This window comes from Leptinotarsa decemlineata, unplaced genomic scaffold (genome assembly GCF_025532065.1).
Source record: "Leptinotarsa decemlineata unplaced genomic scaffold, Ldec_3_MD MMD2_P_RNA_scaffold_5, whole genome shotgun sequence".
Classification (NCBI taxonomy): domain Eukaryota; kingdom Metazoa; phylum Arthropoda; class Insecta; order Coleoptera; family Chrysomelidae; genus Leptinotarsa; species Leptinotarsa decemlineata.
Genome location: NW_027412532.1, coordinates 9,015,166 through 9,040,994, shown reverse-complemented (window position 1 = coordinate 9,040,994; position 25,829 = coordinate 9,015,166). Strand labels below are relative to the sequence as shown.

At 36.9% G+C, this 25,829-nt stretch overlaps 1 protein-coding gene across 8 annotated transcripts in view; it reads left to right on the top strand.

Annotated features, from left to right (window-relative positions):
- LOC111508117 (uncharacterized) overlaps window positions 1–25,829 on the top strand; it is a 116,362-nt gene that overhangs the window by 40,822 nt on the left and 49,711 nt on the right. Inside the window, exons 1-3 of one of the 8 annotated variants that reach the window (XM_074169492.1) lie at window positions 4,353–4,612; window positions 7,548–7,913; window positions 18,465–18,631. In XM_074169492.1, coding sequence (XP_074025593.1) covers window positions 7,639–7,913; window positions 18,465–18,631 — 442 coding nt within the window. In that variant the 5' untranslated portion in view covers window positions 4,353–4,612; window positions 7,548–7,638. Of the gene's footprint in view, window positions 1–4,352; window positions 4,613–7,396; window positions 7,914–18,464; window positions 18,632–25,829 lie in introns of those variants that run through there. The other 7 variants (XM_074169491.1, XM_074169490.1, XM_074169487.1 and 4 more) reach the window with 7 other exon arrangements.

The window sequence follows — 25,829 nt, the reverse complement described above, 5'->3', positions numbered from 1 at the left end:
ATTTGAATCGCTGTACAAATTCATTCAGTACAAATATGAATAACAGATCATTCAACTTCAGAAAAGCTGATTACGTGTCACTATATAATTAATTTTTGAACACGGATTGGAAATTTTTGATGACTCATCTGAGGTAAATACTAGTGTGAATAGTTTCTACAATAAGTTTTATGAAATTCTAAATGCTCATGTTCCACCCACAAAATTTTTTAAACATGTTTATCCAGTTTGGTATACGAGTGACATAATAAAACTTATTGAAGAAAAAGCTAAATTACTTAGAAAGTAGAAAGCAACAAAAAATATGTGTTATTACCAAAAATTCTGTAGAACTGGAAAAATTATTAAAGAAGTCAAAGAAGTATATATATATCGTATATAAACAGTATTGAAAACGAATTGTTAGTTAATCCAAAAAACTTCTGGACATTTGTTCATAATAAAAATAATAGTACAATAATTCCATGCCAGATGGTTTGTGAGGGTGAATCCTATAACAACCCACAATTAATTGTTAATGCTTTTAGTATATTTTTTTAAAATACCTCAATAGCTCAATAGATATTATTGTTGAACCAATAACAGAGTTAAAAATATTAGGAGCTGGAAGAAAATTAAAAAATAAGATGACCTCAGGTCCAGACAAAATTCCGTCATTTCTATTGAAATTCTGTCTGAAAGTACTAGTTTATCCCCTACAAATTCTTTTTCATCTTATCTTGAAAACGTCAGTTTTTCCTGAATTTTAGAAAACTGCCAAGGTTTGTTCAATACATAAAGCTCAAGATCGAAATGAAATCAATAATCATAGACCTATTTTAATCCTAAACGACTTTGCCAAGCTTCTAGAAGCAATTCTGTATAGTCGTATCTATCAATGCTCTCGACATATAATATCTGATCTCCAACATGGTTTTGTGAACTCTAGATCTACCATCAGTTATTTAGCTGTTTGTGATCAATATTTATGTGAATCGTTAGACCGTAGGGGGCAAGTAGATGTGATATACACGGACTTCTCTAAAGTATTCGATAGGGTCAGCCATAAGTTACTAATTTGTAAACTTCCTTGCATGGGTTTCAATGAAATTTATTGTCAACTTTTGGAATCGTACCGTAGCGGACGTAATCAATACGTATATTATCGCGGCTTTTCTTCATATGTGTATTTAGCAATCAGCGGAGTCCCGCAAGGATCCAATATTGGTCCCTTATTGTTTTTACTATTTATTAATGATCTGTGCAACTCAATAACTTGCAATAAATTAATGTTTGATGATGTTTTGAAACTGTATACATATATAAACAGTTTAGATGATTGTAACATTATGCAGAAGGAGATTGGTGTCTCAAGAATCGCCTCCGTTTGAATATACAGTGTGTCTCACTTCTCATGGAAACATTCCCGTATCTTCCGTAATATTCGAGGTGGAACGATGCTCAAAAAGCATCTACCACCTGAATGGGGATGGCCAAAGTAATATATACTGTCCGCCACTCGCGATGGAACACCCCATTTTTACGGTAAAACATATTGGGTGGCAAAATAGGCTCAAAATTCCTTCAGATTCGTGATCAGGACTACCAACTTACTACGATTACACTTTTTTCATGAAAAAATTTCAGTACCTGAAAAATCCGAATTTGTTTCACTTCTCATGGAAACACCCCCGTATCTTCCGTAATAATTGAAGTAGATTTTTTTTTGGTTTTGACATCAGAACATGAACGAAATTGTTTAAGAGAAACTCGACTTTTGTTTTCACATAAATAATTCATTTTTTATTTTGTTGTCAGGAAAGTTATTCCTTCTCAATAAGAGAGAAAATGGTAATTTTGTAAGAGGAACGGAAACATGTAATCAGTGAGGTTTTAGGATGGCTAATGTTAGTTCATTTTCTCATTTTCCCATTATTTAAAAAAAAAACAAGGATATTTTGTGGCGAAAAATGTTATGTAGTTCAAAATTCTTTCGAAGTACTACTTCATTTTCAATGAAAAAACAAAACAATCAATTTCAAATGATTTAACTGTTGACAATTTTATATTTTCGTGCCTTCTACGAAATATCCCTTCAATCGAAAACATTTTTCTACGCGCCTTCTATTATTTCCTCCAACTCTTCTGAGTTCTCTAGGTGTGATTTCTCTACACGCTTGTATAATTATTGCACCGAGATCTTCCTTATTTGTTGGCCTATCCTTATAAACTTTATTTTTCAAGTTTCCTCATAAATAAAAATCCAGTGAAGTTAAATCTGGGGATCGTGGTGGCCATACTATGAGAGGGCTATTGGGTCCTATTCATTTCATAGGTAGATTCCTATTTAACCAAACCCTTATTATACCACTATTGTGAACTGGTTAACCATCTAACTGAAAAATCATACTGTGTCTCACATCCATTGGAAAATTTATTTTCGAGAAAATCAACGAGTAGTCATCCGTTTGAATTTTAATCGAAAAAAAATGGCCCGATAATATTTTCGTTCAGGATACCACACCACACATTAACTTTCTGAGATATTTGGTCTCTACAATTCACCACCCATGTTCTGGGAAGATACAACACCATTCGTGGTAAAGGTAGCCTCATCACTGTATAAGATATACTTTAAAAAATTCCTGTCATTGAGATAATTTCCCTGCATCCACAAACAATACTCCATACGGCGGATTTCATCTCCTTCGTGCAAAGTATGTAAAAATTTGGGTTTGAACGCATGCTTTTTATGCCTCTTTAAACACCTCCATATTTTACTGCGGCTCATATTGAGTTGAAGCGATAAGTTTCTCAAACTAATTCTAGGATCAGCTTGATGAGCCTCCAATATCGTATCATCATCAATATGATGTTTTACAATTTTTCTGTCCTTTGTTACTAGGCCGATGCTACGAAGAGATTATATATTTCATGTACAGTTCCAGGATGTACACGATAAGACCTCACCCCTTCATCAACAATTAAAACAATTTAAATTTTTGCTTGAAGTGACAGACGTGCCATGTTGAACTTTTTCAATCAAAATGAGCTGATATCAGTTAAAATGGGAACTTCCGAAATATTAAAATATGAACAGGAACTCACGAACTGAAAACAACAGGAACACAGGAACAATATCCAACATAAATACAGGAAAAATAAACCCAATGGAAACAAAAACACGGCAGAAACAACAGGAACAACTGTGATTCAAAGAACAACAATACTAGAAACAACAAATGCAATGAAAACTGGTCTGGGGGTCAATACAACAAGATCTTTCAACAATGTTGTCAGGTTGACAGTAAATATCAATGAGCAACTGTTTTCCATGGTGATTTCAGGGCACCGCATGATTCAATGAAACTGATGTAATTCAATCCCTTCAAATGATTTCAAACAACAATTTAGCAAGTACGTAAAATAATCTAAATTCTACCTGTTCACCGAGTGTTCACCGAGTGTAAATTTAAAAATTTACAGTTGTTTCGGTGTTGCAATGAGTATGAAGATTCATTTTGTTTCGGATAGTGAAATGTTTCCTCAATATTTTGATAAAGGATCCCGCACATTATTTATGAGAAATGGCTTGCCTTGAATTTTGCCGAAATTTTGATATGTTGTAGTTCTTGATGTGCTGGTTGAAAGTGTCCACAGCCAAAGCTCAGAATTGTACAGTTTTCGAGATGTGAACCTTTGAATATGGATTTTTTCCATTTTTTACAGTTTCTGCTCATCAATCAAGAGCTTTCACTTTTGGTTGGGATAGAATTTGGATGTTCAGCAACCAGAATTAGTTTTACGAAGTCCGAACTAACGGAATGTACCACGAAACATTGTCAACCACCTGCAAACAAAAGAAGAAATAAATTAAATTATGCAATAGGAATGAGTTTTACGGTGTTGTCAAGTATGTATCCAATGTTACTGACGTCGCGATTATAGTTTTCACTCTATTTTGTAAAAACTACTGCCAAAAAAATTGTAATAAATATAAATCGCCGAAAGGTCCTTTATTCTGCTTAATGTCTGTCCCCTGGAAAATTTGAGCAAAGACGAGAGTAGCGATCAGAGTAGCATTATTAAAAAAAAAGAATTGCTGAATTATTTGAAAACAGTCGGTTGAAATATGTATAGAAATGAAAACAGGAATATTTTTAATTTTGGGACGCCGTCAACAGATTGCTTTGTATGACTTTGTATTGACTGAAAAAAAAAACAAATATCTTTATCTTCCACTTAACTGCAAACATGCTTTCCCATTCATATCTTGCCAAGCATTACCTGCTATTTCGCATGAAATATTTATAAAAATAATAGGCGATGACGCATATTTCGTCAAATTATTTAAAGGCTCTCATTATTAAAATCAAACACCAGTTCACCTTGACGCGGCCCCAGCAAAGGGTCGACGACGATTTCATTACACTGTAAACGTGAATAGATTTTTAATGAATTGTATCTATGTTAATTGATGCCAACTACAGTAATTCAGTGAAAATTTGTGAGTCGGTACGGCAGGTGTGTGATGCGAGTAGTGATCCACAATCCGAAACGTTGATATTTGGGAATAAAATATTTTGTGAATATGTTTCCATTTTTTCAAGAGCTTCAATTTTTGACTCGACAGGTCAGTATGTTTGTGTGGAACATATCTTGAAGCTGAATTTTGAACCAACCTTAAAAACCTTTTGACCTGAAATTTCACACAGATGTTTTGTTGTTGTAACTGTACACGCTGAAATGAAAGCCGCCATTTTAGATCCAATATGACTGGCGTAAATAAAAAGCTCAAAATGAAATATATGTTTCAAAACATTAGTAAGGCAACGTACTGTAAAATGAGTTTTCTTCATAGGCTTTTATGGCCGGAGTTACGATTAGAGAAAACCAAACAGAGCTGATAGTCGAAAAGAACTTGAATAGAGTCTTCCATTAATTGCTTTCCATCTTCAAATTTGAATGAAACAAAGTGTGTGAGACGTCATCAAAATTTTTTATTCGTTTGAAAGGCCTACTGATGTCATTATGTGTAGTAAATCGTTTAAATATTCGCCACAGCTTCCCTGGGTGGAGCTCATCCGAAACGTCTAATTTTCCATGACTCTGGCGAATGAATCATCCTTAATTTGACCGATGGCATGGGTTATGTTGCAACTTGGGAAAACCCCACAAAAAAAGTCTAACAGGGTGAAATCGTACCTCCACGTGAGATGACCATGCTCGAGTTCTTGTGAACAACGTAAAATCGACTGCCTCGGATTCTCCTGTACACTCTCACAGACAGCGGTGACGTTTTTGGCAGATCTTACGTTTAATCGACGTACGTGTGTCGATCGATCGTTCACTGAACCAATGGGCTCAAATTCATATACCATATTGTGAATAGTCCTCGCGGTAGGACGGTTATAAGGACCAAAAAATGGGAGAATCGCGCGGTACATTGCCCGAACGATACACACATTTTGATAAAACAATTTCAATATTTGCACGTTCTGTTGAATGCTATATCCGTCCGTGGTGATTCGGCAAAACGGACTGAATAAATGACAGCTAATATGACAGATGCAGCTTCAACAATTGTTGAAGATTGGACGTCTCTATTGAAAGACCCTATAGAACCAAACGTTCCGTCTGCTCCTGCGATATACATTTTCAGTGGTGCATTGGCAACGACTGCCTGGGGAGCTACATTGAAAACGTTTATTCACCAATTTTGTGTATAAGCTGTTTGGTGAAAGTTTTGTTTGTGTTTGTGGGGGTCTCTGTCCAGGCTTAGGCCTCTTCAAGGACGAATTCATTATAAAATAGATTAAGGTTTTACAATTTTTCTATTATCCTAGGTTCTTAGTAGGTTGTAGTTTTTACAATTTATCAATGCTGGTTATACAATGTTCTTTCTTATATGTTAGTGAGTTAGTGGGTCTTCCATTCATTTCTCGGTTATCATGGCTAAGGCTTCTTCGGTCTTGGGTATCATGTTCCGTTAAGACTGTGGTCTTTTATCGGAAAGATCTAGATTAATGGCTAGTCTTCTGAAATAAATAGTTTATGAGGAGACGAGCAATTGCGTTTTGTCTGTTCCATTCTGTTTTTGGTACGGTGTGTATGTGAAATCTATAAAATTTTCATCTGTCTGGTCTTTTAACAGTTATAGAAATAGCGACCGCATTACCAATATTTTGTATTAGATATGTCTATTTGACTTTCTAGTATAGTATTATTTGGGGTGGGCATATTGATGGGAAGAAGATAGTGGTTGATCTGGGTGCTGCAAGCAGCTTCATCGGACTAGAACCTGTCATTGGTACCGGTTCAGGCTTTGCCAAACAAAGATTGAACACCTGGATGTATGGACTTCTGGCAGAATGGTCCAGGATTGGCTCACTCCAAGGTGTTTATTCACCCTTTCCAGCTTGATACCAAACGATTGTTGGACTACGGTAGGAATGAACTACGATGACCTGACCTGACCACTCACCATACAAACTAATCGGCTTCGTCAAGAAGCTGGGTTTATTTGGCCGAGTGTGAATAGGTGTGAGCCACAATAAACCTTTGCGGGTTGCGGTAAAGGATCGAATATACCCACTCACTCTGTACCTAACCTAGTGGTGGATCTGGGTCTGGAAAAGTTGATCCACAATTGTGTGTTTAATATCTTTGCATACGGTGGTCACTTTATCGAAAAACTAAGTGTTTCTAATTTTTCTGTCCTCAAGGCGTTAGGTTGAAAAATATCTCAGTCGTGACTTGTATTCAAATTTATAAAAGCCATACAAGAATTTTCGACAAAATACCCCCTATTTGAATTATTTTTTTCACGTTTCCAAAACTTTCACGTGTACTGCCTACACCTAAGTGATGGAAATGAATTTTCAAAAGGTATCAAATGATTTTTTTCACATTCGTCATAGTCTTGCACTCTATAGGTATACAAACCAGTTTTTTTCAGCTGATCCATTATTGTTTTCTCGAAAACAGTAAGCCCTATAGAGTCGGGTGAATTGAACAAAAGTTTATCTTTTTGGGAAAGTGGAATAATCTTTTTTCGTATCAAGAATGTCAGTGGTTGTTTATGGAATATTCGCCGAAATCTGTAATTGTCAAAACTCACTAAAAAACAGAGGAACTTTCAATACCATTTCATATATGTTATAATATGATATACACCAATCTGTATCAACTTCATTTTTTTGAATACGGACCTGTATTATAAAACAGTTGAATTTTTCATTACAGTGACTACGGAGATCTATAGATCAAACTATAGATCCATTCTTCGAAAAGTAAAGTTGATGGTGAAATCTAATAAATGAAACATCGCATTGCACATCGATTTATATCAGATTGTTAACAAATATGGAACATTATTGCAAGTTTTTCTGCCTTTTTCATGTCATTTTGAATGGAGACGGTAAAGCGAAACACCGAAATTCGACAAATTTAGTTTTAGGCGAATATTCATAAGCCCAAACTGTGACTAGATCGTAAGTCCCTGTTTGACAGACTGGCGTAACTACTGAGAGTTTAAACACAGCAACTTATTGAAAGTCTACTCGCAGATGTCCCTCAAATATCCTGTCTTGAATAAAACAAGTGCTGCGGTCCTTGTGCCCGCGACAGCGTGAAATCAGTGCTAGAAAACACTAAAAAATGAACCGCAACCTTTTCACGAGTGGGACACTCCTAATAGTGGCGTCTTTAGTGTCGTTCACAACCTCCTGTGACCTAGAACAATTCTTCAACGGCCGACAAGTGAGCATCGAACGGAGCGTCGCCTCGTCCGAGATAGTTTTCCGCGGCGTTACGGTCGCCCAAACGAATGCCGTCGGGACGCCGAGCGACGTCTTCGTGGCCTACTTCGACTTAGTGAACACTTACAAAGGAGACATGACTCTCAGCAGCTGGTCGCCAGCCAATGATTACAGGTGAGACTCTTATTTCTAATACATACTAATACTAATGGATTCAACATTCATTTTCCAAGGTAGGTATCCGAGAAATATTTCAAAGAAAACTAACAAGGTCTAACTCTCAGGAGGTTTTGAAAACATGAAAAATGTCAGGTTAGATTGGTGACATATGTAATATACCGTTTACTGTTACATTTCATTCGAGGCGAACACTTACTTAGTGGATTTATCAAGGAGAATCAAACAACGGACTCTGCCAAGATTTTCTTGTATACGTGAAAAACACGCCTGTTTTTTTTTAATAATGATGTTTCATGGTACGTTTCTTTTGTGTCCCAATTTCTGGGGTCCAAATATCTACGCCTCGAAAAGTACATGCAAAATGTGATGGAGATTGTGAGTATGAAGGAGAACGTCATACAAACATCAAGAAAAGCATCTATACGAAGTGAGTGACTCAATATTTGAGAACCGAGTTCGTAGCGATCAAACACAGACCTGTATCTGTACCTAGAGTAGGGAGGGTGAGTGTAGACCCACAGCACTTAGGCCACATGTGACCCATTGAATATCCTCCCGAGGAGTTGTCCTCCTAGGTCATCGTCCACCCTGCCCTTTCCAGGGAGGTGGGCAGGTCTCTGGGAGACATCTCCTTCATATTGGCAGGTTTAGGCCAAGACTCGCCGAACACACACTCTGTTTGGCAACCTTGAGGTGTCTCAAGGTGGCCTCCGCGGAGATTTTGGAAGGTGCAGCGACATTACTGTAGTTGCGCGGATTTTTCAACCTTCTTGGGGTTCCCTCCGTGGAGTTGCACAAGTGAGGGAGCTTTCCTGCAGGGGCAGCCGGTTTCTTGCCTTTATTCGAGGCGTAGCTCTTGGCGCCCGCCGCCGGAAGTGCCCTAGCTGTTGGAGCTGGAGTGGGGAAGGAGGAGGGTGCACTTATAGTTTTTGCCACTCGTGCCTCCTCTCAGCCTCATTACAAGCGATAGATTCGGGCGAAAATTTCTGTTCATCTCCAGCCACCGCCTTAGATTGTGGTGAGCACTTTTGTGCAGTCCAGTCCAGTCCAGTCCCCTGGCCGGTTCCCTATCCACCACCTGGGGACGTGCCCGATACATAGCCACGGGAAACACAGCCCTTCAGGAAAGATACATGCGTGAAATTCTTTTCTTTTTGCAGAATAGGGAGAGCGTATATTCAACCAAAGTTGAGTTTTGTTAAACCATTCACGAAAGTGTTCACTTCATGGCATATCACATATAAAAAAATGATAAAATCCGAAACGAAATATGAATATTGACTTCATCAGTTAATATTGTTATTGTTTTTCTTAACAATCCATATATGTATATGGGTCCAGAGTCAAGACCTTACTAGAGGATGGCAAATGTGAAAATGGTCATTAGAGGATCAAAAACACAGAACACGGAATGAAACTCGAAAAAACAACCTATCATACCCTGTCCGTGATCAATGAGAAAACCCAATATCAAATTGCTCATACTAAGACAACAGATGTCTCTGATCACAGATGCACCATAGCAGTTCCGATTTGTTCAATAGTTTTAACATAGACAAACAAACACACTTATTTCGAACTGAATCATATGACAGTTGTCAATATCATTTTTTGTTGTCTCTCTCTTTGTTCTTCAACCACATGACTTTTACTGGTAATCCATAATTTTAAAACAAATACAGATTTTCAGTTAAATGGAAAATATAGGAAATGAGATGTTGTACAATGCATGATTTCTCAGAACACATGTGTCTTCAAAACAAATAGTTCAAAAGTTATGAACAACTCAGTTGAGTGTGAAAAAAGTGATCGTTTTTTGTGTATATGTCTAGAATTATTGCTGATATTCAAAATTAAAAAATATCCTCAAGGAGCAGAAAATTTCGTAAGGAAATATCATGTAGCCATGATATTAATAGCCTCAATTGAGCGGTGAAAATACAAGTATAACCCGGTGTTTCGATTCGACTATGCTACACCCAATTCAGTGTCTGCAACAAAAATAGTATGTTGAAACATCGAATATAAATGTCGAATTCTGAGGGATATATTTTTTGGAAAGGTCAATTTTTGAGGTAAAAAGATTTTAGGCTTTTTATTTCTTCACGCAAAAAATGTGGAAAACTGAAAGTTATCCCCATTTTTCAAATAAAATTGGAGGAATAGAAAGCCATAAGCCTTTCATTGCCAATAAGTAATGAGGAATGTAAAAAATTGGCAACTCCATTCATAGTTGAATGAGCTGGTAATTTTCCTCTCAGTAATACTTTTGATGATCAACATTTTTTTTTCAAGTTCAATTTTCACATAAAAATCTTGACGATTTCCCAAAATGGAGCCTGGATTTTTTCTATCTTGTAGCTATTTTTTGAAGTAATGGGTCAGAGTATTTATCATTAATTGAATTCTTATGTCGATGAAATGGCCACTTATTTCAATAAAACTTTTTTTTTGAAAAACGAAGTACACAATCTAGTGAAGAATTTAGGCACGCCGCTGCTATCCAGAAGCAGCTTACCATTTTTCCAATTACATTTGTGATCCCCATCATATCCAACTATCTGGCGAATTAATATCTGCTGCTATAGAGAATTGCAAAAAAGCCGATACGTTTACAAAATACAATAGCTTCATTGTTTATAGCTTCAATTCTATAATTCGTTGGAACAGAAAATTGGATAGGATTTGGTGCAGCAATTTATCGCATGATGTTTCGAGTAATACACTGGATTCGGGGCAATGCAACTATCTTTTATTCCAGAATACATTTGGAATTGCTACGGCTCTGCTGCGGTTACCGAATTGCACATATTATAAACACGTAGTTCATCCCCGATATATTGTATCACCACCGAATAGTTTCGAAGCAATAAAGATCCAAGACTTGCTAAATGATCACCAAACATACAGAATATACATATTCATATGATGAATATGAATGAATATGATGAATATGAAAAATGAATTTATTCAAAAACTTTTGACTGCGACTACACATGACCATACAGTAGTATAGTAGCTATATATTTATCATTTTCATCAAGTACTTTTCTTGGTTATTCACATTTTGTCTTCAATCAAGGACCGTCTGCCCGGTACTGACGATGCCCAATAGGCTGAAACAGCTGTCTACTGGTGGCTTTTCAATTGAAATCAATATGGGAATGATCAGAATACTTAGTACTTATCTATTTATCCGCGGTTCAAGTCGCGGGGCCGTACGATCGATTTTCACTACCTACAGGGCCACGGGATCCTGAGCTAAGAACGGTAGAGGACCTTCAGAAACACTGAGAATATATCCTATTCCTCATAGCTATGGATCAATTCACATTGTCACCATGAAGAGAAATCTGAGTACTCGGCTCCCTGAATATTAAAGAAACTATTCCCATAAATAAAAGCAGAATCAACATTCATGAAGCCTGGCTACCTGCACTTAACTGCGCATGTATGAGATCATTCAAATTGAGTTATAGAAATGATAACACATCTGCCAAAGATCAGCGGGTCACGGACGTCAAGCTCTGAACTTACCTTTTTCAGAGATACCTACGCGTTACAGAACGCCCGACATAAAACTAGTTTTATCATTTTAAGCCACGTTTCATGTAATAAAAGATTATTACGTGCTTGATGGTTAGATTTTCATAATACTGTCAACATTATATGTCTACTGGACACATTACTCACTATTTTGTGACGAAACACTGAGCTTTCAGCTGACGAGAGAGGAGAAACCTACCTTCCGCTGACGTATGCTTGAGAGAAAGGGAAGCCGGACAGACTGGCGCCGTAACGCGTTAGGTAACGAAGCGGATTACCCACTTATAAAACGTTATCACTTCAAAAATATATTTTTTATAACTGTTGAACAGGAAAAAATAGTTTCTCTACAGACAAATTCGATTTTTGTCAGAACTTCATTGAAACTTCATTTCATCATTTCAGGTAAATTCGGTGATTCGCCAAAACTGATTTATTTGTAAAGGTTTCGTGGTTGTAGAGTGAACTTTATAACTAACAAAATAAACGTGGCAACCACATCCAAATAAGCACAATGTACACTCTTGTACACCTAATGGCTTTGCCATTGTTTCTCATAACTACACATTCCTAACTGCACATTTTCGTTCACGAATTACTAAACTGAAACTAAACTACGGAATCGCAATTTTCCAACCACCACCACCAACGAAGTTTCGCATACATTCATTTCCACTGAACTATCCATACGATCCGTTTCATCATATATACCTGCTTGAATTCAATTTATTCAACTAATTACAACGTAGCCGGAGTATGTACCTCAATCTATTAGACCAAAATTCAATTAGGAGGAACCGTCGTTCATCTTGGCGTTTTCATAAAGCCTAGGAGACTTCCTAATTAGCCTGTCGAAACTACAAACAATATAAAGCTAACGTACCTAAACCTAATCTCAGTTCAAATTCATGAGTATAGAGGGTGTACAAGCTTGTGTTCATTTCCAGGTCTGATTCCAAGTCATTGACATGCTGATAGATACTAATATTTTTTCTACAATTCAGTAGGAAATTGAAAAAAAGTCCTATATTATATATATATATATATATATATATATATATATATATATATATATATATATATATATATATATATATATATATATATATATATATATATATATATATATATACCATACTTTTCAGCAATACTTTCAAGGGCATACACTGTTGAAAATGTTTATGTCTGTTAAACTTCAAGTAGTTGATTTTCGGTATAAAAATCTTCAAAAAAAACTTTGTTTTTGTTTGTTTTTCATCTTCCTCCGCAGTGCACAATGATTGGTCGCAAACTTTTGTTTGCAGGCATGTTAGGCGTACATATTCTCGAACCATCAGTCCATCAGGCAGTAACTGTGCCGTGAGTGTCATACCAAGTTTCGTCCAAATAGAAAATTTGCCGTTGTTATTGTCTATATTTAGTTATTTGTTCTAAGTATTTGTTATGCAATTCCATTATTCTTCTGCTTTCCATAACTGCTTGACGTTTGTTTATTATTTTGAATCAAAATCCAAGTTTTTCTATCCAATTCATAAGAGTTTTGTTACAGCAGCTCAGGTTATGGCCGGAAGTATTCAATTTCTTCCTTATGATTTCAATTGTAGGAAACGCATTGCTTTTGTAACAGTCGTATATTGTTTTTTTCAATGATTTTATTAGATGAACATCTGAAGGATTTGGTAATCCTGTTTCACATCGCGTCTTGCGTTCATAAGGTTTGTTTTTGACTATTTTACGTACAGTTGAGAAAGGAATTTTGGTAAAATCTGATGTTGCTTGTAATAGTTTGTTTCCTTCGAAACCAAACTTGAGGTGAAGATTCTTATATACATCGAAACATACTCTCTGTGTTTCAATATTCAAATGCATTCGAATCTTATTCGGATTATTATTGGAATCACTACACAGAAAAAGGACTGAGTTGTTATCACACTCGTTATTAGTATTCGTACTTGTCCAAGGACGTCACATTTTGGAGAGATAATAATATTTTTAGTTATTATAACTACACCAATATCGAATTTCAACACTCAAATTGGGATCAGTTCCTGAACTGAACCTTGATGACACGATGGCGATAACCATCCCCGCATTGCCCGATTCCCATTGGTCACCGTAACATGACTTCAAATGTAATTTTATGAGTCGGCACCCAATCATAAAACTTGATTAGTTAAAATTATCCAATACGAACCGCCAATTCTACACTCCACATGGACTAGTTCGCAACCAGTTGATTTCAATTTAATGCTTTTTTTGGTCTTTGAGAGTGCCGCCAACTTTAAGTGTGCACAATATCGTTGACTTCGACTATACTTGCACTATGAAGTGGCGTGTAGGCTTTCACTGCCGGTGTCTAACAAATTGTCGTATGTTTCCGGGTTTATTATCCGTAGTCTGCAGGTTATTATACCTGACGTTTTGTCTGCTATTGCGGCAGACATTATCGAAGACGATGCAGCAAAGGCCGAAGTGATCTACTTTGTTGCAATGCCCAATATGGAAATGGTCTTAGTGAGTTTGTACTTATAATGGAACTAGGCGTCCCATCATGAAATAGTTGTCATGTAAAGTGCCGGTATCCAAGTCTTGTTGACATTAAAGCTCTCTATCTCAAGAAAGAGTTTTCAGTTTACGCGTCACAGCAAGATGGATCACTACTATTTTCGCCGCAACATAGGCGAAACGTCTAATAAACCTGGAAACATTGGGCAGTTGATTAACATTTTCTTTCATCTACTAGCACAGATACGTAGGTGATATTTTCGTCTGTTTACTGTTATAGGTAGGCAGTTGGATAAGTTTGTCAAATTTATCAATTCATAATTCCCTCTTGGTCGGTCGGTAGCCAAGTGGTGGGTGCTTTGTTAACTCACTCAAATCAATCGCAGTGTTGGTCGGTGGTTCAAGCCCCAGGCTGAACGATCGATTTTCACTTGCTGTCGTCCAACCCATGTTAGGAATCCCACTTCAAAAGGTAAGACCCCGTTACTCCTTAGCTCGCACAAGTTTCTACTTCTGAGGGTTGTCGTTCGTAGGATTTCATCCCATCTCTTTAAGGATTGAGCATGGGTGTAACATTTGATTAGTTCCGCAATTGTCAAAGTCATCAGGCCGTGGGTGCCACTGGGTCCTAAAATTCTTAGTCCAGCTGCTTCCTTGGCTAAAGAGTCGGCAATGCGATTACCTTCACTCTTGTCGTGTTCTTTAACCCACCTCAGGATAATGTTATTATCTACCGAGGCTTTGGCTAAATCTTGGTGGTACTCTAGTACTAACCCTGAGGTAACACGCTGTCTGTTCAAGGCTAATAGTGCTTGTCTGCTATCAGTGCAGATTGTTATGTTTTTGCCAGAAATTCCTTTCTTGGTTATTTCTTTTGTGGCGATTGAGATACCAGCCAGTTTTGTTCGGACCACGCTGGTATTTCTTCCCATTCCCCACTTAATCCTTAGGCTTAGTGACCTGGAGTACACTCTACATCCTGAGCCTTCTTTGGTTTTTGAGCCGTCTGTATTAATCCGTATTGCATTTGTAGCATCTGACTCTGTGTTCTGATTAATTTATATTTTGTAGGTTTTATTAAACACAAACTTGGGTTCAGTTGCATCACTTGTTGCCTGCAGCAGAGGTTGCGCAGTGAGCGCTTCCCGCCATAGGCCCAGCCTCAATTGACCCATTCCTACTTCGAGGTTTACACCAGCCGTGCGCAATCGTACCATGGCCATTACCGCAACCTCCTTAACGTACAGATCCAGAGGGGTCAGACCCGTGATTAATTCCATTGCGGCGGTTGGTGTTGTTCTCATGGCTCCTGTGTTCTCATGGCTGTATTTGATATAATTTTTGGATGGCGGTTGCTTGTAGAACTTTCGGTCCCCATGCAATGGCTCCATACGTTAACATAGGTCTTATTATTGCAGTGTAGATCCAGGTGACCACACGGAGTGAAAGATAACTATGTCATCTGCATATTCAATTGAGTAGAATCCATTTTTGATAAGGTGATTAATTAGGGTATCCAGAACTATGTTCCAGAGAAGGGGTGACAAGACTCCTCCCTGTGGACATCCCCTCATGACCAGTAATTTCACTGTGATGTCTTCTACATTAATACTTATTGCTCTGCTAGAGAGCATCTGGAGTATCCATTCTCCTACTACCAGGGGTACATTCCTGGAGTGTAGTTGCTGGGTAATTGTTGGAAAGGTTATTTTATCAAACGCTCCCTCGATATCTGTGAATATACCCAGGGTGGATTCTTTGTTGTCCAATGATCTTTCGATTCTGCCAACCACATGGGGAAGGGCCGAATCAGTAGACCTTCCCGGGGTATATGCATGCTGATTTGGATGAAGTGGGTTGTTAACAAGTACTTCATCTCTTATACACTGCTCACATAGCCTCTTCATGGTTTTAAAGAAAAACGATGTGAGACTAATTGGTCGAAATGATTTTGGTAGGGTGTAGTCCATCCTACCTGGTTTGGGTATAAATACGTCTCTTACTTCTCTCCACTTACTGGGAATATACCTCAGAGCTAGAGAGGCTCTGAATATTCCAACCAGGTGCGGCATAAGAGTGTCCAGTCCCCACTGAAGTAGGGCTGGTCTTATACCGTCAAGTCCTGGTGGCTTGAAGGGGGAAAAGCCCGATATAGCCCATCTTATTTTGTCCTCATCAATTACTGCACTAGCATATTGCCAGTCGTATTGTGAGGGTGTTGTTGATACATCCATCCAGTTCATTGTTTCAGGAAAGACAGAACCTGGGAAGTGGGTTTCCATAAGAATCTCAGCACTCTCCTAGAGGTTGGCGGCTTTGTCGCCATTTTTCCTCGTCAAGATGCCGATACTCTTATGGTGGTCATTTGAGAGTGCCTTCTGTAGCCTAGAAGTTAGTGGGAAGTCTTCGACTGCCTCACAATAGGCTCTCCAGGCTTCACTTTGCTTTCGTCTGCAGATTTTTTTGAACTCTCTGAGGTTGGCTTGATATATACCCCAGTCCTCTTCGAGTCTTGTACGTTTTGCCTTGTTAAAGGTCGTTCTCGCTGTCTTTTTGAGTTGTTCCAATTCAGGGCACCACCATGTGTTGGTTGTGCTATGTGTTTGAACCATCCCCATCGGACAGGATTCCTTATAGGCAATGTCTATTTTGTTGTGGATAGATACCGTATACCTTTCCAGTTCTTCATTATTACCAGGGGTCAGGACCTCTGTTTCCCGCAGAGCTCCTCTTAAGAGTCGATTGTAGAGAGCTACATCCGTCCTCTTCAGGTCACGGGATTTTACAGTTGTCCTGAGATCCTGGTTTACCGTATAGGTCAGCCACCGGTGGTCTGACAGAAATATGGTCCGAGACTTGCCAGTCTTAGATTTTGTTTGATATTTTGGCTGTCGTGAGCGTGATATCTATTAATGTTTGGCTACGGGCGTTAGATTTTTCTGTATTATATATTCATATAGTGACTCACCTCGGGCGTTGATATCCTTGCTGCCCCAGCTCAAGTGGTGAGAGTTTGAGTCGCATGCCAATATGAGCTCCACTCTCTGGTTGAGGAGTGATCCACTAGTACCTCCATTTCTCTGGTCGGTGGTAGGGTGGCTGCATCTGAAGGGAAGTACACCGATGCGATAATCCACGCCATATATTTGCCTTTTCCAACTGGACATTCAACTTTAACCGCAGTGAGGTCTGAGGTGCTGAATTGTGCCATCGAAAACGCTCTGTATTTTCTAGGAACGTAGACAGCCGTCCTAGGTTGCTGGTTGCTTGGTAAGCTGAAAATTTTACTAGTTAGGCTACTGAAACCAGTAATTTTGATCTTCATTATCCAGGCCTCCTGGATCAAAGCTATTGCCTCCTCCAATACATCAAGGTGGCGACATAGTGTTGCCGTTGCCGCCTTTTTGTATTGGAGGTTGCATTGTATTATTTTTAATTTTTTTTCCAACGTCCTTGCCCATGAGACAGTTGTTGGATTCAAAGTTACCTTTAGAGGTCCATCTGCTTCCCCGCTGGCGAGAAGGTGGCCTCGCTGTTTTTGGGTGCCTCCTCCGTCAGGTCATCGACTGCTTTCTGTTCAGATGCTTCGACTTCTTTTCTGAGACCCATGGTGGCTTTGGGGTCAATATCCACTTTAGGTGGCTCGACATCCAAGGACCTAGGGTCTTCAGAGGTACCCTCTGCTTCTTTCTTTGTTACCCTGATGGTCGGCGAGGTGAACACGTAGCTTAACCTCATCGACTTCTTCTTTATTCCTGATGTATGTTCGAACCCTGATGTATCTGGAACAACGGGGTAAATGTATTATATATCTCACAATTACCCCAAATTGGTCACATTTTTCCCACCTAAGGACTTTCCAAGGGGCAAATGTGATATATGCCCAAATAATATAGCGGCGTGATTATTGCATCAAAATGATTCATAAACACAAAATATAACTCAAGAACATAATGCCAGATATACCGGTGTGGACTTACCATATCAGCAATAGTTTCTCGGGGAAATTTCAAAACACTTGTCGATCTGACAGTTAGGTAATACGATAATCAGAAATTATAACGCCATTTGCAACTACACCTGCACGTAATATCGTTTCGACTAGTGTCGTACTTATTCGTATACAAGCTTGAAGAGTTGTAAGATAGATGGCAGCATCAATTATGAATTTGAATATAAATTATAGCGAGTTATCACAATTACCCCGTTATCACTTTTACCCCACTTCACCCTATATAAAGTTCTATTATTTATAAAAATTTTGTTGATTATACTATATTTGAAGTTAGCTAACCTGTGTAGTAGGGAATCCTTATTCAATACAAAATTCTTCTTCTATTTGATCAGGTATTCGATAATAATAAAACGTTTCCTTTCTAAACCGATGTCACCCCTCATTTCTCCCATTCGGAACCCACCACACACAAATAAAACCGATAAGCCTTTTCCACATTGCCTCAAACTCTATTTAAAAGTCATCATTTTCCTTTCCAGCTGGGTGAACGTGACCTTCCTAACGAGACCGAGTCCAGAGTGTGTTGGAGGCAGCGAGATCCCTAGGGAATACATCATTTTCTGCGACCTGGTGAACGGGGAAATCAGAGCGACGTCTGTGGCGAGATGGGATGATACCACGGACCAGAGGGTATGGAGCGCTTTAGGTGAGTCGACCGTAGGGGATGATTCAAGCAAATGGGGAAGATTTATCGTGAGATATGAAATTATTATTCCAAGCATTTTTCTGATAAACGGAATTATCTTGGTTGGATCGGTGTCTCATTGTGCAAAGTTGAATGTATGCATAATTTTTGTAAGACCTTCACATCATGCATAATACAACTTATTATGCATTAGTGTTTTTCCAATCTTGATCCTACTCAAGAACAACCACTCCAGAATAGAAATCTTCTGAACTAGATAATTTATCGGAAGTCATGAAAGTCTGATTTACTCATTTAATAGATTTATGAAATATTTTTGCTTTTTTCTTATTTTCTTACGGAACTAGTAGTATTACCTTGATGGGAATTACCAGCTCTTGAGTTTGAGATGGCAAGGAAGTTGTTTGACATTCGATTTGTATAGGAATTCAATTGAAAGTATTGAAAATGGGTCTCCTGATCGATCGGTCTCATTTGGACGCCATCTTCAGTAAATAATGAAAATATACTTTTTTCTCCATAATCATCACTATAGATCAACTCATTGGCACTTATACAGAAGGCATGCCGATAAAGATTCCAATAAAACAATGAATAAGTTTCACCCAGATATTTTGATTTGATTTGAAAAAATATCATAGAGTCAAAGATTCAAAAAGTTACTGAAGGTTCTATACTTCTTCTCCGTTTCTTCAATAGGAATATTCATCAATCTGCTCCGTAACAAAATATCGGGGCCCACCTCAGGGTTTGATGCATTGAACCTCAAAACTCCTGGTCGTGATTCTATCTCTCAGAACCATCAAGGAACCGAAGATTCTTTTATTTTCACTCCTCTTATATGCGATTCCAGCAATCTTTCAATCAGCAGTTTTCTAGTCATCTGTTCAAGGACTCCTTCGCTTTTTGGATCTGACTTTGATTTTCATCTCTCAACAATAACTTCAACTACCAGCTTGATTTCCATTCGATACAGATTACAACGTCAACCACAAGCTTGATCTAACCTTGAGTTCTTTAATTTGCCTGATGGTTTTTTGGATTCGCTTGAATTTGTCCTAATTTGTCTGAATTGGCCTCAATTTGCCTGGCGTTGAACAACTGTTGTGAAAAATTTGGCGACTAGTTTTATAGTAACATTCACCTGATATAACATTTATATTTCATCTTCAAAGTTGGGACGATCCTTTCAAAATTTTATCCTTCACACATGAAATCGGTTTTAGCTCAGAACCCACGCAATGTTACTACATGTTCCATCAGTCCCTTCGAATATACAGGGCTTTTCATGATGAGCGTTAATTAGCCGTTTCTGGCAAACTATTCAACGGATCAACCTGAAAATTTCACAGTATGCATAAGTCAATATGACCTACCCGCCTAAAATATTTTAGACGGAGCGGCGTTGTCGCTTCTACTATAAAGTAGCGGCTTCTTCGATTTTTCAAATGGAACACCCCGTATATAATATCATATTATGATTCATTATAACTTTGTCAACAAATTCATATACTTTTCCCTATACCTATCCATTACCGTTTAGGAGATATAAATTAATTTCGATATTTTTTTTACCAAACATGAACTTTTATAAATGCTGATAATCTTGAACTCTCTTGCACTAAAACGATAAAATTTGAAATGGAGTGGAGTGATACTATGAGAATCTTCAATCCGAGTCATATTTTCATTTGCCTCATACAGGGTCTTCAAAAAATGCAGATACTTTGATCTCATGAAAAAATGAGTGGAACTCAATTTTTTCAAATGAAACACCCTGTATATTTCAACATTTTTGAGCTCTACATCCGATTTTAGATCAACTTTGTTCAGATAATACTATTTCTATTTTGAACCGTTTTCGAGATAAACTGTTTCAAACGGAAATTGACATGGTTTTCTTGTTCATCACTCATTTTTTAAAACAGATTTCGTTTGATGTTTCTCAATTAGTCACAGATGATACAATGAAAAGATAATTATTAAAATACTCCTCAACCATCGAATGAAACTTCTCTTCAAACAATAGTTTTATTAACGCTGAAACACGAACTGAAAATAATAAACCCATAAATTAAGGAGTTAATTTAATCGTCAGTGTATTTCAGAATATGTTCAAACACATCTCCACCTCTACTTAAACATTCTCTTCAAAAGATTGTCATGTGTAGCACTTCTGATCAAGTATGGAGTCAAACTATTGAAAGCAGTTGTAACTCTCGATTTCATATCTTCCATTGTTGTTATTGCAGTAGAGTGAAACATATTTTCAATGAAACCTCACACGAAATAATCTAATGGATTGCCATCTGGTGTTCTAGGAGGCCAACGAAGAGGTCCATTATCACCAATCCATCTGTCTTCGAAGATTTCGGGTAAAGCTTTGCTGACTGAATGAGAAGTATGGGGTGGGGCACCATCCATTTGGTACCATACACGTTCTCTTTCTGGTCTATTATTCAAAATCATTTGAATTCCATTCCTCAGTAAATCTTCATATTTTGATGCATTCAAATTATCATCATAAAACTCGATATAAAAAATTGACTCATTCTTTATGACACGAAATACATTGAATTGCCATCTTTCTTGAAAATCCCTTTGGCGGACAACATGGGGATTTGCTGGCGCCCAATAATGACTGTTGTGTCTATTGAAAACTCCATTTTTTGTGAACTTGGCCTCATCTGTCCATATGATATTGTCAAGGAAATGTTTATCCTCTTGAGTCTTGACAAGTAACCATTCAAAGAATTTCACTCTACGAGGTAAATCAGTCTCTTTCAAATGTTGGACACAGTAGAACTTATAGGGATGCCATTTATGCTTATTAAGAATTCGACAAATTGTCACGTAGGGTATACCTATCTCCCTTTCAGCCTCGTGCAGAGAAGCATTTGGAAATGCATGAAAGTATCCCAAAACTGTTATACCATTGTCATCATCATCCACTTTAGTCTTCTTACGAATGATTTTTGGACGGAAGGTTCCATTCAACCTACAGTTTTTTAGTAGTCGATTTATCACATTATTATTCGGCTTCGGAAGTTGTGGATATCTTTCATGAAATACTCGGCATGTTCTACTTGCAAATTTTATTGCACTCACCATTAATTATTAATAAATTCAAGAAATCTTCATTACTGTAACCCAATCTTGACATTATTCTATTATAATTGGTAGCTATCACAATCAGTCAAAACCACCAACGAAAGTCTGACTTTAAATAAGTCTGGTTTATTTACTTTTCTTAAGCACACTATTAAAAAATATCAATGTGTACTGTTGTATGTTAGAGACCAATACCTCAATGTATACAAATTGTAACTTTTTCTAAGGTAGGTACATAACAATTTTTTAACTGATCTGAGACAGTTAAAAAACTGCATCGAAAAGAAATATTACTGAGTATAAAAAAAAAGTTGAATATCCAAAATAAGTGATGAATTCAAAAAAACGAACAAGCAAAATAGAAATAGTATTATCTGAACAAACTTAATCTAAAATTGGATGTAGAGCACAAAAATGTTGAAATATACAGGGTGTTTCATTTGAAAAAATTGAGTTCCACTCATTTTTTCATGAGATCAAAGTATCTGCATTTTTTGAAGACCCTGTCTGAGGCAAATGAAAATATGACTAGGAGTGAAGATTCTCATAGTATCACTCCACTCAATTTCAAATTTTATCGTTTTAGTGCAAGAGAGTTCAAGATTATCAGCATTTATAAAAGTTCATGTTTGGTAAAAAAAATATCGAAATTAATTTATATCTTCTAAACGGTAATGGATAGGTATAGGGAAATAGTATATGAATTTGTTGACAAAGTGATAATGAATCATAATATGATATTATATACGGGGTGTTCCATTTGAAAAATCAAAGAAGCCGCTACTTTATAGTAGAAGCGACAACGCCGCTTCGTCTGAAATATTTTAGGCGTGTAGGTCATATTGATTTATGCATACTGTGAAATTTTCAGGTTGATCTGGTAAATTGTTTGTCAGAAACGGCTAATTAACGCTCATCATGAAAAGCCCTGTATACACAGGGCGGATATCCTCTTCTGTCAGAACGTCAGCTATGGAATGTATGTTTCTCCAGAGAAGTTACTAATAGGTACAAAAATGAAACGTTCTCTAGGAACGAATTGAAAACCGCGATTACTTTCAGGACTTTATTCAATGACAAGAATAAATGAAAGAAGGAAATATCTGGTGTCATCAATATTGAGAAGGATCTAAAATATGAAAAATAACGTAACACTGTGATAATTTTTCATCCTTCTTTCCATTCTTAAACACCAAAATCTGGCTATTCAAAACAGTAAAGCAAGTGCTTCTCCCACATCCCTGTTTTTCTCACCACTCACCTCAGCATGACGGCCAAGACTCAAAGGATTAAACCTTCAATAACTTCCAACTCCTCGGCAGACATCACATCCAATCGACCTACTTTCGCCCTCACGAATACGTATCTTGAAGAACACGAGTGTGAATCAGAAAAGGTCGCATCATTCCTTGTGCGAACAATGTGCATCACTCAGCATCTCAGTAAATATTCGTAAAATAGTCGCGTCAATAAGTATCAAAAACATGCAAGTCCTGAAGAGTATATTCGATTTCAATTATTTTTCATTTTTGCTGTTTGAAATAAGAAATGAAGTACTCATTGGAAACATTAAAACATACAATCTTATTAGGTGTCATAACAAAACTTCTCAACGATTTTGATAATTTTTCCAGAAATTAATCTCAGACTTATTCACAATGAACACATTTCCTAACGAGGCCCAATTTAGACATCTTACGGTGAAATATAGTTTTTCGATGACACTCAAAACCATTCTGTATGCCAGCCTGATGCATTCCCCACCTATTTTGATATCAAGAATCGTATTGAATTTATGAATTATGGAATGAAACATTGATTTCTTTACGTATGCGTCATATGAGACGATCAAGCAAGCTTCCCGGATTAAAATCCTATTGAGCATATCTGAGACGTGTGAGAAGTCGTGAAAGACCACCAGCGTTTCAAAATGAACTTCCTGTTGTGTTTCAGAGAAGTGGAGTAATATTCCCCAGGAGTACATTCAAACTCCAATTCGTGAAATGCCTCGGAGCATGGAAGCTTGTTTCCGAGTTAAAGGTAACACCCGATAATGAAAAATTTGTTCATAGCTTTTTTTAACGATTTTATTTTCGATTGTTGATTTTTGCTATAATTATTGTAGAGAATATTAAACTAAATTACATGCACTATTGTCCTTTTTTATACCCTAGATAACTCTGCCAGGTACCTATGTCTCAATTAATAATAATAATAATATAATAATAAAAACTTTATTCACCGTAAGAGTACAGAATATAAATAAATGAACTACATGATAGAGTGGGAATAAATACTTGAACGATAAGCGCTATTGCACTTGTTTCGTTAATGTGTAACAAGGAGTATAATTTATAGAATATGCTACAAGACAAATAAAATGTAAGATAAAAACAAAAAAAAATAATTTGAAAAGACATGACGGTATACGTTGACAGAAAATATAAATAAAACAATAATAATAATAATAAGATTCGTGTAAACTTAATACAGGGTGCCCGTTTATGATAACAATGAGTATAATTTCTAGAATACGGCACAAAACAAATAATATAAAAAGAAATAAAACAAGGACATAAACCAATATATGTTGACAGAATGTAAAAATAATAAGATTTGTATAAAATTTATATAATGTGACTAGGGTAATAGTCACATAATTGGTTGGTATACTTTTTATTCTAATATATTTATCACATATTGTCTTTGTTTTTCGAATATAAACGATTTCAAATTCTTCTTGAAAATTGGAGTGCGGTTACTGTTTTTAATTTTATCAGGAATAATATTGTAGAATTTGGTTGATGTTTATGAAAATGCTCTTTGTGAAATTGACTTTTTCAGTATAATAGGATACGGTATTTTCTTGTAATTTCTTTTATAGTAACTGTGATGTTCTGGTTTTATTTGATTTTTGTTGGAATTGTATTTGACGAGTACGTTGTAAAAATAAAGCTGTCTAAGGTCCATTATTTGGCATTCCTTGTATAGTTCGTCCGAGGAATAGCGATTGTTTCTGAACATTATAATTTTAAGTATTTTCCTTTGCAGGATTTCTAACGGGTTGAGATGTGTACGTAGAGTAGCTCCCCAGGCTACAATGCCATATTTCAAATGACTTTCAACCAGCGCATAATAAAGATTTTTTAATTCTTTAATGGGGAGGTATTTCCTCAGGAATCTGAATCTGAATAGGATTATCTGAAGTTTCTTGATGACATACCTGATATGAGTATCCCATTTCAGGTACCTATCCAAAGAAACACCTAAATATTTCACTTCGTTAACAGCTTGAATTGTAAAGTTTGATGTTTGGTTTTTGATAAGGAGATTGTCAAAAGGGCAGGAATTGTTTAAATTGCAACTGAAGGGTGAGAAATTGGTTTTCTCCATATTAACAGTGAGTGATTTATAGTAGAACGATTCTTTTATAGCTTTAAAAACCATTTCAACTACATTTTTGAGGTTATTCCAGGTCTTTTCCTCATAAAAAATGGCTGTATCATCTGCATATCTAATTATTGTACCAGCTTTATTGAGTTTGAATAGATCGTTTGTGTAGAGATTGAATAAAGTTGGTCCTAAGATTGTACCTTGGGGCACACCACATTCTACTATTCTCGGCTCGCTTTGTATCCCTTCGATTCTTACTGACTGTTCTCTATTGAGTAAATAGCTTTCAAACAGTTTCAGGCAATTGCCCCTAATACCATTATTTTTCAATATATTCAGAAGTTTTTATTATTCACGGTGTCAAAGGCTTTTGACAGATCAATGAATAAACAGAGAGAGGGTGTGGAGTTCTCTGAAGCCTTGTGTATCTTCTCAGTTAAAGTTATTAAAGCATCATTGGTGGAAATATTTTGTCTGAAGCCAAATTGTTTCTCTGAAATTAGCTGATATTTGTTTATAAATGACCTATTTTTCAATAATTTTTCAAAAACTTTCAATAAGTGTGTGATCAGGGATATTGTCTGTAGTTGTTCTCTGAGGTTTTATCTCCTTTTTTATAAATTGAGCAAATTACTGATTTTTTGAAGGCATCAGGCCAAACACCTTTAGATATACATTGATTAATGATGAATTG